Here is a 16,273-nt window from a genome sequence, read left to right as displayed (position 1 = left end):
CGGTTCAGCCCCTGTCAACAAGTTTGAACCTTACCTTCCTTCCAGTGTATTTGAAAAAGTGTGCATGGACACGAAAGCTTATACCTCGAGTTAAACTTTGTTGGTCTTAAAGGTGCCACTGGACTCTAAATGTGTTCTGCTGCTTCAGACCAACACGGCTGACCGCCTGGAAATAAATTGCCTGTACAATTTCCTTTCCTGGTCTCCAGGAAACGATATTGAACATACCAAAGCAGACTATTGGTCCAGTGGCAACTGGGCTCCTCTCATCTCTCCCGTCCCCCTTGTGTTTAACCTTGGTTAGGAAAAAACCCCAAAACAATGGTTAAGCATTACGTTTGCCTAGATTATCTGCTCATAAAGTAGGGGCGATTTCTCACTAGAGCTGCCTCGCAGCGCAGCCGTCGTTTGCCTCGACACAAACATGTAAATTTCACACCCGAGGCTGCGGGGCTGCATTTGACCCGCGGCTTCGCCCGATTTCCTCCGCAGTTTCGTGACCCTCAAAAATCAGGATCACGAAACTGCGGAGGAAATCGGGCGAAGCTGCGAGTCAAAATGCAGCCCCGCAGCTTCGGGTGTGAAATTGACATGTTTGTGTCGAGGCAAACGGCGGCCGCGCTGCGAGGCAGCTCTAGTGAGAAATCGCCCTAGATGTATTTTCTGTGCACTTGGCCTTTAAATGTTCTGTGCTTTGCTTAGGGTTGATGAGAGCAGAAAGAGGTACATTGGTGTCCTTTGTGGCCTGGGGTGGAACCACGCTCTTGGAACCCCGGTCCTTCCAGACCATGACATGGAACTTGCATTTGACGTGCAGATTAATGCTGATGATATAACACAGGTAAAAAAAACCCCACCACATTAATTCTTTGGTTTGTAACAGATTGGCAGATTTATGGCAGATTGATTTAGTTATTCAATTTACTTCAACTCCACCTTTGTCCCCAGTGGGGACCCAAAGCAGCTTACATCATTTCTCCTCTCTTTGTCCACAACAACCCTGCGAGGTAGATTAGGCTGAGAGAGTGCGGCTGGCCCAAGGTCACCCAGTGAGCGCCCATGGCACAAATGGGGGTTTAAACCTGGGTCTGCCAGATTCTAGTCCGACACTCTTAGCCGCTGCACCACACTGGCTCTCAGCTGTGGCTAATGACTGGTGTCAGAAGTGAAGGTGACTTCCACAATAGTAATACACTTACTGGGTTGTTGTTTTTTTAAAATATCCCACCAGTGGCATGTGCCAGGGGAGCTCCTGGAGAATAGCCCAGCGTGGAGTCCGCGAAAGCAGACCCTGGATTGTAGTTGGATGCGCTCAGGGGTCATTTTGTAGAAAAAGAGGTGCAGGAGCTCATTAGCATAACTCATTAGCATAACTTACTGCCATATGCCCCCCCCCCTGACAGCACCGGAAGTGTGTCAGAAGGCAACCCCCACCACTCAGGCTCCCCTGGCTGTTTTGAGCTATTGGGGGGGGGGGAACGTGCAGATCTGTCCTGGCAGAGGAGGGAGAGTTTATGCCTGAATAAAACTTGGACTGTTTTGGACTGGGGGTCCGGGGGGAGCTCTGCAACTTACCTGGCTGCTTCTTGCTCTGGCTGAGGGCTGCTGGGAGCAGGGGGTGGGGCTTGTTACATGTGCCCGCCCCCTGGACTCTTTACTACTGGAGCTCCGCTCCTGTGAGTTCCTGCAGGAAATGACCCCCGGATGCGCTAAGCATTACCACTCTGGTTAGACAATAAATTCATTTTTTAAAAGTTCTCTATTTGGCTGTCAGTCTAAGGGCGATTCTGCATTGGCTTTTCCCTCCGTTGTTTTACCAAAGGTGCCACTCAAAGCCACATTCAAATAGCCCTGGTCAATGCCATACTGACTGTGAAGTCACCCCTGAATGGCCATCAATCTATGCAGAAGGTACCATCAAAGAAAGTGAAAGCGGCATGCAATGCCGAGGGGAATTTCTGGGCCAACGTGGGTTTGGTAAAACAACGGAAGGAAAAGCCAATGCAGAATCGCCCTAAGTGTTCTCAAAACACAGCTCTTCTCTGTTCACAGATAAACATCCTAAGAAAGGCCATTAACAAGTTAGTCAGTGACGGCCCTCATGGCCTGTTACATCTGGGTAACGAGAGAATCGCTCAGTTACAGAACACTGCTCGCCAGAACCTTTTAAGGTAAGCTCTCTTTCCTTAGCCTTTTCCCCGTTTGTTGAATCGTTTTTATATTTAGCAACTGTGGGTTGGGTCCTGCAGATCCCGTTTTGCTAACGGTGGTCGTTCGTCGAAAGCACAGGAAGCCTTCTCGTGAAACCTGACGCAGTTCCAGAAGCCGGGCTGGAATAAAAACCCAGTGTGGAAAAGCCTGTTTTGCTCTTGGCAGTGTCTTTTATGCCAGTGCTTCCCAACCTGTGGGTCGGGACCCAAAAGTGGGTCACAAAGCCTCTGAAAGTGGGGTGTGGACCAGCCCTCCTTGATGGCCGCCGCTTCCCCTTTCCATTCCTGTTTAGTATTTTGGGGGACGGCAAAGGATGAGACGGTTAGATAGTGTTATCGATGCAACGAACATGAAATTAAGCAAACTCCGGAGCATGACGGAAGACAGGAGGGCCTAGCATGATGTTGTCCATGGGGTTGCGAAGAGTTGGACTTGACTGTGCAACTGAACAACAACAACACATTTGTATTTTGGGAACCAAGTTCTGATCCTGGAAACAGTATCTTCTTGGTCTTTTTTTCCTTCACTGCATATACATGTCGATCAGGTAAAATGTGTCCTGATGGTTACTAGAGTGAGATTCTTAGAATCTTATGGTGGGGTTAGAGAGAGTAATGGATAAGGAGAGGGAGTCAGGGGCTGGAATCTAACCTCCATGTGCAAAAGCTGTGTATGTCAGAATGCCACTTGCTTGGGTTCATATTGGGGGCAGCTGTGCCCTTTGTGCAGTGTTTGTTGGCTTCTCAACACATCTAACATAAGAACATAAGGGAAGCCAGTGTTGGATCAGGCCAATGGCCCATCCAGTCCAACACTCTTGTCACACAGTGGCCAAAAATACCAGGTGCCATCAGGAGGTCCAGCAGTGGGGCCAGGACAGTAGAAGCCCTCCCATTGTTGCCCCCCCCCAAGCACCAAGAATACAGAGCATCACTTGCCCCAGACCGAGAGTTCCTATCTATATCTTGTGGCTAATAGTTGCTTTTATCCAATTCCCTCTTGAAAGCGTCCATGCTTGTAGCCGCCGCCACCTCCTGTGGCAGTGAATTCCATGTGTTAATCACTCTTTGGGTGAAGAAGTACTTCCTTTTATCCGTTCTAACCCGACCGCTCAGCAATTTCATGGAGTGTCCACGGGTTCTTGTATTGTGAGAAAGGTAGAAAAGTACCTCTTTCTCTACCGGCTGTATCCCATGCATAATCTTATAAACCTCAGTCGTGTCACCCCTCAGCCGTCGTTTCTCCAAACTAAAGAGCCCCAAGTGCTTTAACCTTTCTTCATAGGGAAAGTGTTCCAACATAAGAGAAGCCAATGTTGGATCAGGCCAGTGGCCCATCCAGTCCATCATTCTGTCACACAGTGGCCAAAAATACCAGGTGCCATCAGGAGGTCCAGCAGTGGGGCCAGGACAGTAGAAGCCCTCCCATTGTTGCCCCCCCCCAAGCACCAAGAATACAGAGCATCACTTGCCCCAGACCGAGAGTTCCTATCTATATCTTGTGGCTAATAGTTGCTTTTATCCAATTCCCTCTTGAAAGCGTCCATGCTTGTAGCCGCCGCCACCTCCTGTGGCAGTGAATTCCATGTGTTAATCACTCTTTGGGTGAAGAAGTACTTCCTTTTATCTGTTCTAACCCGACTGCTCAGCAATTTTATTGCGTGCCCACGAGGTCTTGCACTGTGAGAAAGGGAGAAAAATACTTCTTTCTCTGTCTGCTCCATCCCATGCATAATCTTGTAAACCTTTGTCATGTCACCCCTCAGTCACATCTGGTTAGCCACTAAAAAATAGAATGCTGAACTAGATAAGTGCCAAGGTCATAGTTTGCCTAGGGCACCAAAAACCCTTGGATCAGCCTTGGAAGAGCCACCATACCAAGTAGGGTCACCATACCAAGTAAATTTGGACTTGTGGGCCACCGTACCAAAAGAGTTGAGAACTGCTATTTTATGCCTCAAGTATGAGACGCCAGGAGATGTTCTCAGGGGTCACGTCCTTATCTTTTAAATTCCAAGCCTCTGTATCATCCTGCTGTAATGCTGAACCTTTTGATGCATTATTCTCCAGATAGTAAGCGAACGATCAGTTGTGGTACTCTCTCAGACCCTTAAAAAAAACTTTGATCTTAAATGTTGCTACTCACTCTGATGCTGTGTGAGGTACCCTGTGTTTTTAAAAAAAGCCAAAGCTGGTTACTTTTTTCTCAAATACAGTGATGGAAAAACAAAATACTCAAATACATAATACATCATTATGCATTCAGGGCAATTCTGTCTCGTCCTTTTCTGCAGTGTTTAAGTTAATTGTATTTACCATATGTCACCACTACTTAAGAGGAGAATATGCGTTTTGAAAAACAGCTCTAGACAGAATGAATTAAAATATATCCCTGCTGTATTTTGCAGAACTCTGGGAGACAGGAGATGGCAGGCAGGGAGTCCTTAGGAATCAACTTGTCACACACCACGAAGCATTCTAAAAATAACTGGGATGTATGTCTGTAGTTGAATGAACGCACATCCATGTGCATTCCATGGTTTGTACAAACGTTAACTTGGGGGGTCGAGTTGGATCTGCTAAATTATTCTCTTGTCGGGATGGACTGAATAGATAAGGTCAATGCAATGCTGCCCTCTCAGCAGAGTCACGATAGTGCAAGATTAGGCCACTGGTGGGCCCAGTAGCTTAATCCAAACCCAAGAGCCTTTCCTACAGACCTCTGGTGTAGCCTAACCCTTCATTTTGCACCTCGGCAGCTTTTCATGTGCATTGTGGGCAGTCTTCCCTCTAAGCTGTGGAGTCTTGTGAGCAAAACTTCTACTTTGTGAGCTACTGGCATTAAAGTTGTGAGCCAGTGATTTGGCTACCGCATAAATGAGTTTGCTCTGGAGCCATCCTTCCTGAGCCTAGACAGAAATGTGTGAGCTGGAGGCTAAAAAACTGTGAGCCAGCTCACACTAACTTATCTTAAAGGGAACACTGCTTGTGGGTTCACAGTCAGATTGGTCACACACCCAAAGCAGGAATTTTGAACCTGGATCTGCTCCAAGCGCTGAAGGGGGACGGGGTAGAGAGTCCGTGTCTTCATCCCTGCATCTGACCTTCAGGAATGCACAGTCCTCCCCCCGGTAGTGGTAGAACATTTATTTTATTTACTTACTTACTTTATTGATATCCCACCTTTCACTCCACTGGGGACCTGAAGCAGCTTACATCATTCTCCTCTCCTCTGTTTTATCCTCACAACAACCCTGTGAAGTAAGTTAGGCTGACAGTGTGTGATTGGCCCAAGGTCACCCAGCAAGCTTCCACGGCACAAGTGGGGTTTCAAACCCAGGCCTCTCTTGCAGAATCAATCCCTGCGGGTCTCCACTTGAAAGATTCTCAATGTCAGGTGTTGGGAAAGCTCTTTCTTAGCCTGATGCCCAGGAGAACTCGTTAGAGTTGACAGTGTTGGAGCAAGATGGATCAGTGGTCTGACTCTCTGTATAAGGTATCCTCATATGTACAAGCAGTTTCTAAACTGATAGCTCTCTTTCCCCTGCACGCATCCCAAATCTGAACTGAAGTCTGCTAAGCAGGGCTCTTTTTGTAGAAAAAGCCCAGCAGGAACTCATTAGCATAATAAGCCACACCCAATAGCAAAACTCATTAGCATATTAGGCCACACCCTGACAGCACCACTCATTAGCACATTAGGCCACACCTCCATGTTACCAGAAGTGTGGTCATCCAGCCACACCCACCTTTCCCTTCTTATTCTGTTTACCTTGTTTGTTGTCAAACCAGGGCTTTTTTTGTAGCAGGAACTCCTTTGCATGTTAGGCCACGCACCCCTAATGTAGCCAATCCTAATGCGTTTCTGCTATTGGGTGTGACCTATTATGCTAATGGGTTCCTGCTGGGTGTGGCCAACTCAGGAGCCAGCAGGAATTTTTTTCCGTTCCTGTGCGTTCCTGCCCAAAAATAGCCCTGCCTAAGAATAATTGAAGATGGAGGAGCTAGTCTCAAAGCAGAGACTGCTTCCTGGTACATATTGGCCCTACAAGTTCCTGTGAAGAAGGCTTATTTGTTTATGTACGTGATCTTAATAATGTCATCTTTCTGCTTAAAAAAGCAAAACATGCAAAAAACGGTTTCCTTGTCTCCAGCTGAATAAGCTAGGCAAGAATTTCCAACTGATTTTACCAGCCTTCAGGATTAAGTATTTAAAAAGAACTGTTAAATACTGGGTTCTGGATGCATTGCAGCGATCGGCTCTAGTTTATTTAGTGATTTCAGGAACACAACAAGGACACGCAGCAAAGTGTGAGCCCTGCTTACAAAGCATGCAAACACCAAACCCCACACACACCCACTCCCAAGAATAGGCTATTGACATTACACTACTTATGTATTGGTCTACTCCAGGATCCTGGTAAGCTATTGTTCTAGAGTAGCAAGCTCAACCAGTTCCAGGTACACCTTGAGGGCTGGCTTAGGTTCAATACATAACAAGAACTGATATTGTAAATGATACAGTAGGCCAACCAAACGCTCTTTTTTCCAGACAGGTTAATTCCCAAAATATGCTTATCCCTCCTTCCCTTGAAAGCCTTCAGGGGGAAGAAATTCCAAGACAGCATCCATTCACACGAAAGAGGAGCCCTGCTGGATGAGACCAGTGGTCCACCTAGTCCAGCATCCTGTCTCACACAGTGGCCAACCAGGTCCTCTAGAGGGCCAACATCAGGACATAGAGGCCAAGGCTTTCTGCACTGTTCTTTTCAGTGCTTCTATGCCCATATTGGAGCTGCGGTGGCTCAAGTGGTTAAGACGCTGAACTGCAGGCTGTGGAAGGTCAGTAGTTCAGCAGTTCGAGACCCAGGTGCCCATCTCTAGTTCCAGCTCCTGCCAACCTAGCAGTTCGAAAGCAAGAAATTGCAAGTAGATAAATAGGTACCACTTCGGTGGGAAGGTAACAGCGTTCCGTGGGCCTTGGTGTTTAGTCATGCCGGCCACATGACCACAGAAACATCTTTGGACAGCGCTGGCTCTTCGGCTTTGAAACAGAGATGAGCACCGCAACCCTAGAGTCGGATTCGACTGGCTTTCGAGCAAGGGAACCTTTACCTTTACTTTGTGCCCATATTGCTTTGTTGTTTTTTTCTTTTCGGCACATGTGTTGCTCCCTCTCAGGCCCGTAGCCACAAGGGTGATGCACATTGGAGCCAAAAATCCTAAATATAAATACACATTGATGGGGTCTGAACTGGCAGAGACTGATCAAGAGAGAGATCTTGGAGTTGTAGTAGATAACTCACTGAAAATGTCGAGATAGTGTGTGACTGCAATTAAAAAAGGCCAATGCTATGCTGGGGATTATTAGGAAGGGTATTGAAAACAGATCAGCCAATATCATAATGCCCCTATATAAATCAATGGTGCAACCTCATTTGGAGTACTGTGTGCAGTTCTGGTCACCACACCTTAAAAAGGATATTATAGCTTTGGAAAAAGTACAGAAAAGGGCAACTCGAATGATAAAAGGGTTTGAACACTTTCCCTATGAGGAAAGGTTAAAGCGCTTAGGGCTCTTTAGCTTGGAGAAAAGACGACTGAGGGGTGACATGATCGAGGTTTATAAGATTATGCATGGGAAAGAGCAGGTAGAGAAAGAGATACTTTTCTCCCTTTCTCACAGTACAAGAACTCGTGGGCACTCAATGAAATTGCTGAGCGGTTGGGTTAGAACGGATAAAAGGAAGTACTTTTTCACCCAAAGAGTGATTAACACATGGAATTCACTGCCACAGGAAGCTACAAGCATGGACGGCTTCAAGAGGGAATTAGATAAGCATATGGAGCAGAGGTCCATCAGTGGCTATTAGCCACAAGGTATAGATAGGGGCTCTGGGGCAAGTGATGCTCTGTCTTCTTGGTGCTTGGGGGGGGCAACAGTGGGAGGGCTTCTAATGTCCTGACCCCACTGATGGACCTCCTGATGGCACAGTGGTATTTTTGGCCACTGTGTGACAGAGTGTTGGACTGAATGGGAATTTGGCCTGATCCAACATTGGCGTCTCTTATGTTCTTATGACTCCCTCTCCCATATTTGCCCTGCCTCCTCATCATTGTGCCCTGGGGTGGCCCCTCCCTCCTGCTCAGCCAGTGGGAAAGTGGAGGGGAAGGCCTCAGTATCCCCCATCCCTCTGCGCTCTGAGCAGCCCGTGGCAGGGCTGCCATGGCTGCCTGCCCCGTCGCTGCGGTCCTTGCACGCTTCGCTTGCCACCCCGGGCCTGCAGAGAAAAGGCCAAGTGCCACACCAGCTGGGAGAGAGTTTGGGGCTGGCTGCAGAGGGTGCGCGGCGGGCACATGGAAGGGAGGGCGGCAGTGGGAGGGAGTTGGAGGCAAGAGGGGGAGGCCCTGACTTGCCCCTTTCTCTCTGCCCAGCACGGCCAGCAGCTTCCAAAGTGTGTCGAAAGTTTCACTTTCAGAGGCGGCGGGCGGGGTCACATGGAGTAGAAGCGAGGCAAGAGCCGAGCGTGAGCCCCGCTGAGCTGGGGAGGGCGGATGGGCATGGCTTCTTCTTTCCTTCTTTCCCTTCCCGCCCAAATCTTTGAAATTAAGGAGTTCACCTGCCAGCAGATCAAGGACATGGGGTGCCCGTTCCAGCTGTAAGGACCACTCTGGCCTTCCTCCCCCCTCTGCCCCGGCTGGGCAGGGAGAAGGGTTGGACGCCGAGCCCTCGGCCAACCCCCTGGAGGTGGCTTCGGCTGTGGGGAGCTCAGGACGTTGCTGCTTGCTTCAGGGATGGGCAACAGGATGCACTAGACCCTGCCAGGTAAGGGGGAGGTGGGGAGAGAGGCAATGACTGGTCCTCATTCCACGAAGCTCATGGAGAGTTGGATCCGCAGCCATCTTGAAGAGACCTGAGCACCTCAGGAGTAGTGGAAGAAAAGGATGCCTCCCTGCTCATCCCTGCCCCTCCTTCCCCCTCCCCTCTCTCTTAGCCACGCCGCCATATCACAGGCCCTCCCACACCGTCAGCCCCCTTGTTGCCCCCTCAACAAAAAATTCTGACTACAACCCTGCTCCCTCTAGTGGCTGCTTCGATGTTAACATTGCTGTATTTCTGGCGTATTTCCCTCCATTTTAAATGTGCAGGGAAATACTCCGGAGATACAGTGATGTAGTATCGAAGTGACCACTAGAGGGAGCAAAACATGTGAGGAAAAGGGGGGGAAATGAAGCAATACGAGCCCCCAAGCGACAAGAAGAAGAGTGTAGAAAGCCCTTACCTAGCCGTTAGCTCCACTGCCCCTTCTCAAGTCCTGGTGTGCTTTGTATAAAGAGACATTGCACAGTCTTTTACTTCCAACAATGCATGGCTTAGTCTTATAGCTTTATGTCGTTTTGTAGTCTTGTAGAAAAGCAAATAATTTTTTTTCCCCAAAAGAAATACACAGCAATGTATGGATGCAGCCCAAATCTACAGTGTGTAGAAGAAAAGCTGCATATCTCTTTGCCGTGATTCTTGCCAACATTGATGCTGAAATACAGTGCAGTTGGGTCTCATTCACTGAGCATCTTGGCAGTTATAATGGGTTCTCTGAATAAGGAGATGACTTTTATTTGAGTGTTTCTTACTCATTATTTTTGTATTCCCCCCCCAGCTTGATTTGCAAACCACAGCCTCGGGAAGTAATTCCTCCTAAGTGGTATGCAAAGCCATATGAGTGGAGCCAGGTAAGATTTGCCAAAACAATTAAAGTCTGTTAAAGTAACATGATAATGAGACTAGGGATGCTGCGAATTTTGCCGTGAACACGTTCAGTGGTCGAATTTACGGTGTTCAAAGGTGACAGTGGCACATGAGCCGATCACTCAGTCTGTTCGGTTCATGCCAAGCAGCCACGAATGCCCATCAAACCAGTTTGCATCGGGTTTCTCTAGACCTGCATGTGTGCGAAAATGCTGCCGATTCACACTGATTCTCAGCCTTTTGTGTCACTAAGGGCTACTTAGCCAATAACCAATTTGGTGGATTTTATCGAAACACAACATTCATTTGTGGCTGATTTACATGATTTGCAAGTGATCTGTTTAAACATTTGCCTGATGAGCAGCATAGTTATGCATCAAGAGCTTGGGGCGAGGGGGGGTAGTAGAACTCAACCGGACTGTGTGAGAGCAAAAAGCTAATTGTGCCATTCTGCCTGGTTAGTATAGAATATAGTGAAACAGCCTGCCGAACACCCATGAGCAGTGGGTTGATGAGCTATCAAACTGATGGTTGAAAAATTGGGTCTCTGTTCGCAGCTGGGAAACAGGGAGCAAGCAAAGCGGTAACGGTGACTCTTCAGCATTTCAGGCAGAAACTCTGTTGAACAGGATGCCTATTAATCTCCACAGCCAATCACACCCACCTAGCCTTTCCCACTTTCTAAAAGCATTTGGCGAGCACCAGGAAAGGTGTCGGCGGGGGCCAGGGTGCCCACAGGCACCGCGTTCGGGACCCCTGCAATAAACTATGCAAGGATAAAAGATAACTGCTTACATTTTTCAAGAACGTTCTAAAAATGTGCTCCTGAACAGTTCCGTTTTACTACAGCCGTGCATTCTTTTGCAAGAACTGCTGTTCTGACGAGTTCCATTTTGCTCCACCTTTTTTTCATTTTTCCTGGCCTTGTTACCGGGTAACCTTTTTAAGCGGAGATACCACCGATTGAACCTGGAACCTTCTGCCTCCAGGGCACGGGCTCTACCACTGACCCATGGCCCCGCCAGAAGGTTGATGACACACATGGCAAATACCTCTGGTTCCCTCTGGTTCCTGGGGGGGCCCCCCCATATCCCATGACCCTTTCTGTAAAGATTCAAGGAGGCCATGAGCAGTCTCACAAAGCTATCCAATGCGCCCTCTAAGCTGTGGAGTCTTGAGAGCAAAAATTCTACTTTGTGAGCTACTGGCATTAAAAGATGTGAGCGAGTGATTTGGCTACTGCGTAAATTAGTTTGCCCTGGAGCCGTCCTTCCTGAGCTAAGACAAAAATGTGTGAGCTGGAAGCTAAGAAACTGTGAGCTAGCTCACACTAACTCAGCTTAGAGGGAACACTGGCTATGACCTCTTTCCCATACCACAGTCCTCCTCACCATGAGCTTTCCTTCTCAGAACTTAAAAAAAACCTTCACTGCTTGCTATGACTTTTTAACACTCTGGGATTTGGTTAATAATCGTTCCGATTTTATTTTTTCGATAGCCGAAGATGAAGTTTGTCATCGACCAGTCTGAAGTGCGGGATATGAGAGAGAAGAATGCGTCCCTTTATCAGTTGCATAAGTTGATTCTGTTAAACACCTGAGTCTCCGATACTAAGCACGCTTACTGGAAGGGAGTCCCATTGAATTTTGCAGAATTTATTTCTTAACAAATGTGTTTTAAATTCAGAATGTTGACTGTCTTTGCAGTCATCTTTGTTCAAGTGCAAGACAAAAAGAATGCAAGAAATGTTTAAAGAAATGCATCCGAAGTTCTTAGTTTGTATCTCCCCCCATCATCTTTTCGACCTTAAAAAACAAGTATGTGTATTGTGCCTGAATTTGGGATTCTTTGGGAGTAAAGATGGATCTCCCAATATATTCTCTCATTTCTCTTCTCTTGAAACTTTGCTCAGTAGCTGGGGGCAGGGCACAGGGAGAGAGATTTGTTAGGGATGGTGGTCCTGGGAGAAAGGGGATGTGGCCCTTCTGTCCTGTTTTCCTGATCTGAATTTGGGCCCCTTGAAGCACTGTTGATCCAGTAAGAGGAAAATGTCCTCCTCCTACTGGGGCAAATGACACTTCCAGAAAAGTGTTCAACTGCCTTTGATCCAGTCCAGAATCATTCCTCTTCTCCCCCCCCCCCCCCCCCCCCGCCCTGCACACATGCACTACTGACCTTTCAGTTTAAAGAGATGGATGATATTAACCACAGTGCCTTGCCTAGTTTGGTCCTTGGTTTTCTCTTTAAAGGGTTGACAAGACACATATTTTGATATAGTTAAGAAGATTCTCTTCGTGGGTCGTTTGGTAAACTGTCCTTCAAATGACCAAACTGATAAATCCAGCTGAGGCGTTTGCGTTTTAACTCTTCTTCTGTCTGGCTGTTGCGCCAACTAATATTTCCTTTTTGCATATGCCAGTTGTTCAAGCGTGGCATTTACTATTTGCCTTCCTGTTACTGGCTGTGTAAGAACCTCTAGTTTTGTTTTCCAGAATAAAGTTAACGAACATCGTATGCTGTGTCTTGGTGATTTTTGTGTTGAATCAGTTTTGTCTTGCTGTTTCCATCCGCACAGTAAAGTGGAGAAAATTGTAATCTTTTCCTAGCCCTCTGGAAAATCCTTTTGAAATACCATTTGTTACTACACTCCAGCATTCACAGTTTGATTGAATAAAGCTGCTTTGAGGCTTGTTTTATCTTCATTGGAAATCAATGACCTGCTGCAATACAAGGTTTTGGAGCGGGGGAGTTAGTGGGGGTGGTGGAAAGCGCCCTCAAGTGGCAGCCAACTTACAGTGAGGAGTGGGGGAATCAAACCCAGTTCTCCAGATTAGAGTCAGCCACTCTTAACCACTACACCAAGCTGGTTCTCCAGGACTTATTCTTAGATAGTAACAGGGCTATTTTTGGGCAGGAACGCACAGGAGCGGAATTCTGGCTGGCTCCCGAGTTGGCCACGCCCAGCAGGAACTCATTAGCATAATAGGACACACCCAACAGCAGAAACTCATCAGGATTGGCTACATTAGGGGTGTGTGGCCTAACATGCAAAGGAGTTCCTGCAACAAACAAGGTAAACAGAAGCAAAAGGTGGGTGTGGCTGGGTGACCACACTTCTGGTAACATGGGGGTGTGGCCTAATATGCTAATGAGTTTCTGCTGTTGGGTGTGGCCTGTTATGCTAATGAGTTCCTGCTGGGCTTTTTCTACCAAAAAAGCCCTGGATATTAAGTACTGTTGCACAGAACATTTTAGAATCGGGCAAGAATCTTTACAAGTTACTTGTCCGAGTTTTGACAGGAGTCGCTTCCATACTCGGGTGCAACATGGACCGTCTTCTTGGAAATGTCTTTTCAGTATTTAAATTAGAAAAAAATTGCTTCAGATCCTTCGAGGTTCACAACAGCTGTTGGCTCTGGAGGGAGAAGCTCAGTGATCTCTGTATTTTGGGACATTTCCGAGTACTGTTTTAGCTTTGTCCGTCCACACCGATCGTCTTTGGACACCTTGCTTTAGGTGCCACCGCCATCTGAGGCCAGATGGGTGGCAGCCTGATAAAATGACTCCTCGATCGTGGCAACGAAACTTCAGAACACCCTTCCCAGAAGATTCGTCTGCCTCCTTCTGTCATTGAATTCCACCAGTGGGTGAAGATTTTTTGCTTCGTTTGGAGTACCCCCAGTAGAATCCTTATTGGCCTCCTCCCTGGTAGTATGTGTCTGTGTATATGTTTTTATTGTAGTGGTAAATATTTGTACATATATTGTAAATGTTTAAATGTCTTAAAATCTGATGTTTGCTGTCGTGGGGGATACTATCTGGGTATAAAGGCAGCATACATATGTTTTAAATAAAACAAAATCGAAATGCTGTTTCTCCACCCTCCAACAGATTCCTAGGACAATCAGTGGTGGGAAGTGCCATCAAGTCACAACCGACTTATGGCGACCCCATAGGGTTCTCATGGCAAGAGACATTCAGAGGTGGTTTGCCATTGCTTGCCTCTGCATAATGACTAGGGATGGGCACGAACTGCATTTGTGCAGTTCAGTTTGTTGCTGAACCACGAACCTATACGAATCTTGAGTTTGATTCGCGAATCAAATGGGTTCGTATGGGTTCATGACCCCTGCTTTCTGCTCCCCACCACTTTTCGTGAGGAGCAGAAAGCAGGGATTAAAATTGCTCCAAGCCCAAGGCAAGGAAAGTTCTATAAGATCCTCCCAAATAGGACTAATCATACACCTTCATTCTACCATACCTCATTTCTGGGAATCTGCTGCCCCCCGGTGGGCTTTGTGGATTTACTTAGTAATTTGATTGTCTTGCTGTTCCAAGCTTGCTCCAAAATGCAATAATAATCCCACTATTGCTGCCACAGAACAAAGTTTGAGTCCAGTGGCACCTTTAAGACGAACAAAGTTTAATTCTGGGTATAATCTTTCGTGTTGGTCTTAAAGGTGCCACTGGACTCAAACTTTGTTCCGTTGTTCAGACCAACACAGCTATCCGTCTGAATCTATTGCTGTCACAGTGAACAGGATGAGTAAGGGGAGAGTTAATGATGTGGAGAGATTCTTGGGTGAATGGTGGTCCATGGGATTTCTTTTACTATCCTTGAAGCTTACTTAATGTGAAAAGAGACTGAAAAGGCAGGTCTTTGCTATCATCAACATTTGCAGATGTAATGGCACCAGTACACACATACCATCAAACATTTCTATTTATCTTCTCAGTGGGGACCCAAAGCAGCTTACGGACATCATCATCTCCTCCTCTACTTTATCATAACAGCCCTGTTAGGTAGGCTGATCTGAGATAGCGTGGGAGGTCCAGGTTTTATGGCAGAGGAGGGATCGGAGTCCAGTTCGCCCAGGTCTTAATGTGACACTAACTACCCCCCAGGGCGGAATGGGGGGTAAAGTTCCCAGATCCAGTTGGGAAACTCATGGAGATTTGAGGATGGGTCTTGGGGAGGGCAGGGATTTCAGTGGAGTACAATGCCATAGCGTCTACCCTCCAAAGCATCTATTTTCTTGGGGGGAACTGATCTCTGTAGCCTGGAGAAAAGCTGTAATTCTGGAGGATCCCCAGGTCCCACCTGGAGGCTGGTATTCCCTAAAAAAGCAGTGAACCTCTGAACAGCAGTACTAAGAGGAAGCGGGGAAAGGTCTTGACCTCTGTCCGATTACAGAGCTGGGAACAATACAGAAGAGGGAAACCAAGATAGGGGCTCTGGGGCAAGTGATGCTCTGTCTTCTTGGTGCTTGGGGGGGTCAACAGTGGGAGGGCTTCTTGTGTCCTGGCCCCACTGGTGGACCTCCTGATGGCACTGGTATTTCTGGCCACTGTGTGACACAGAGTGTTGGACTGGATGGGCCTTTGGCCTGATCCAACATTGGCATCTCTTATGTTCTTATGTTCTCCTATAAGGAAATGCTCAAGAGTCTGGGACTTTTCAGTTTAGGACAGAGACGACTAAGGGGAGATATGATACAGGTTTATAAAATTATGGTCGAAACAAAGTTGACAAAGAGAACTTTTTCTCCCTCTCCCAAAAGACTAGATCTCAAGGGCACCCAATGAAGCTGATGGGGAGTAGGTTCAGGATAGACAACAGGAAATACTTTTTTACACAGCCAGTGATTAAAATGTGGAATTCACTGCCAGAGGGTTCATTGATGGCCACAGGCATAGACAGCTTTAAAAGGGAATTAGGTTCATGGAGGAGAGGTCTATCAGTGGCTACTGGCCATGGTGACTAAAGGGAACCGCCACACTCGGAGGCAGTCAAGCTCTGAGTCCCAAAGCCAGGAGGCAACGCCAGTGGAGGGCCTTGGCCTCTGTGCCTTGTTGTTTGGCCCTCCAGAGGAACTGGTTGGCCACTGTGTGAATCAGGGTGCAGGACCAGATGGACCAATGGTCTGATCCAGCAGGGCTCTTACGTTCTTAAAGTAGTTGGCTGCTGTATGAAACAGGATGCCGGTCTGATCCAGGAGGGCATCTCTTGCGTTGTATCTTACGCAGGGAAACGTCACTGTGCATGGCCTATAGCTTACCCGCTTCACTGTTCTAACACACGAAACTACTTAGAGAGGTCATCCGGAGGTCTGCACCGAAATGCCATCGGTAGACGCATTTTTAAACCAGCCCCACAGTTGTAAAAATCTCACATCCGTCTTGAGCCTTAGAGGTGGGGGTGTGGTAGAATGCGGTAACTCAGGTCCTTTTCCACTCCATTTCCTTTTTCGCCATTATGAAGCACGGGGGGAGGGGGTTGGGAACCTTCCTTTTGAAAGTGAGCTCTTGCCCTATG

At 47.4% G+C, this 16,273-nt stretch overlaps 1 protein-coding gene across 1 annotated transcript in view; it reads left to right on the top strand.

Moving 5' to 3' along the window:
• TDRD9 (tudor domain containing 9) overlaps positions 1-11,557 on the top strand; it is a 172,677-nt gene extending 161,120 nt beyond the window's left edge. The window contains 4 exon segments of the mRNA XM_015417791.1: positions 703-841; positions 2,053-2,171; positions 9,869-9,941; positions 11,456-11,557. Coding sequence (XP_015273277.1) covers positions 703-841; positions 2,053-2,171; positions 9,869-9,941; positions 11,456-11,557 — 433 coding nt within the window.
• The last annotated feature ends 4,716 nt before the right edge of the window (positions 11,558-16,273 follow it).

This window comes from Gekko japonicus, unplaced genomic scaffold, assembly GCF_001447785.1.
Source record: "Gekko japonicus isolate JY-2015 unplaced genomic scaffold, Gekko_japonicus_V1.1 scaffold270, whole genome shotgun sequence".
Taxonomy (NCBI): Eukaryota; Metazoa; Chordata; class Lepidosauria; order Squamata; family Gekkonidae; genus Gekko; species Gekko japonicus.
Note: the sequence above shows the minus strand (reverse complement) of the source record. Positions and strands in the feature narration are given on the sequence as shown.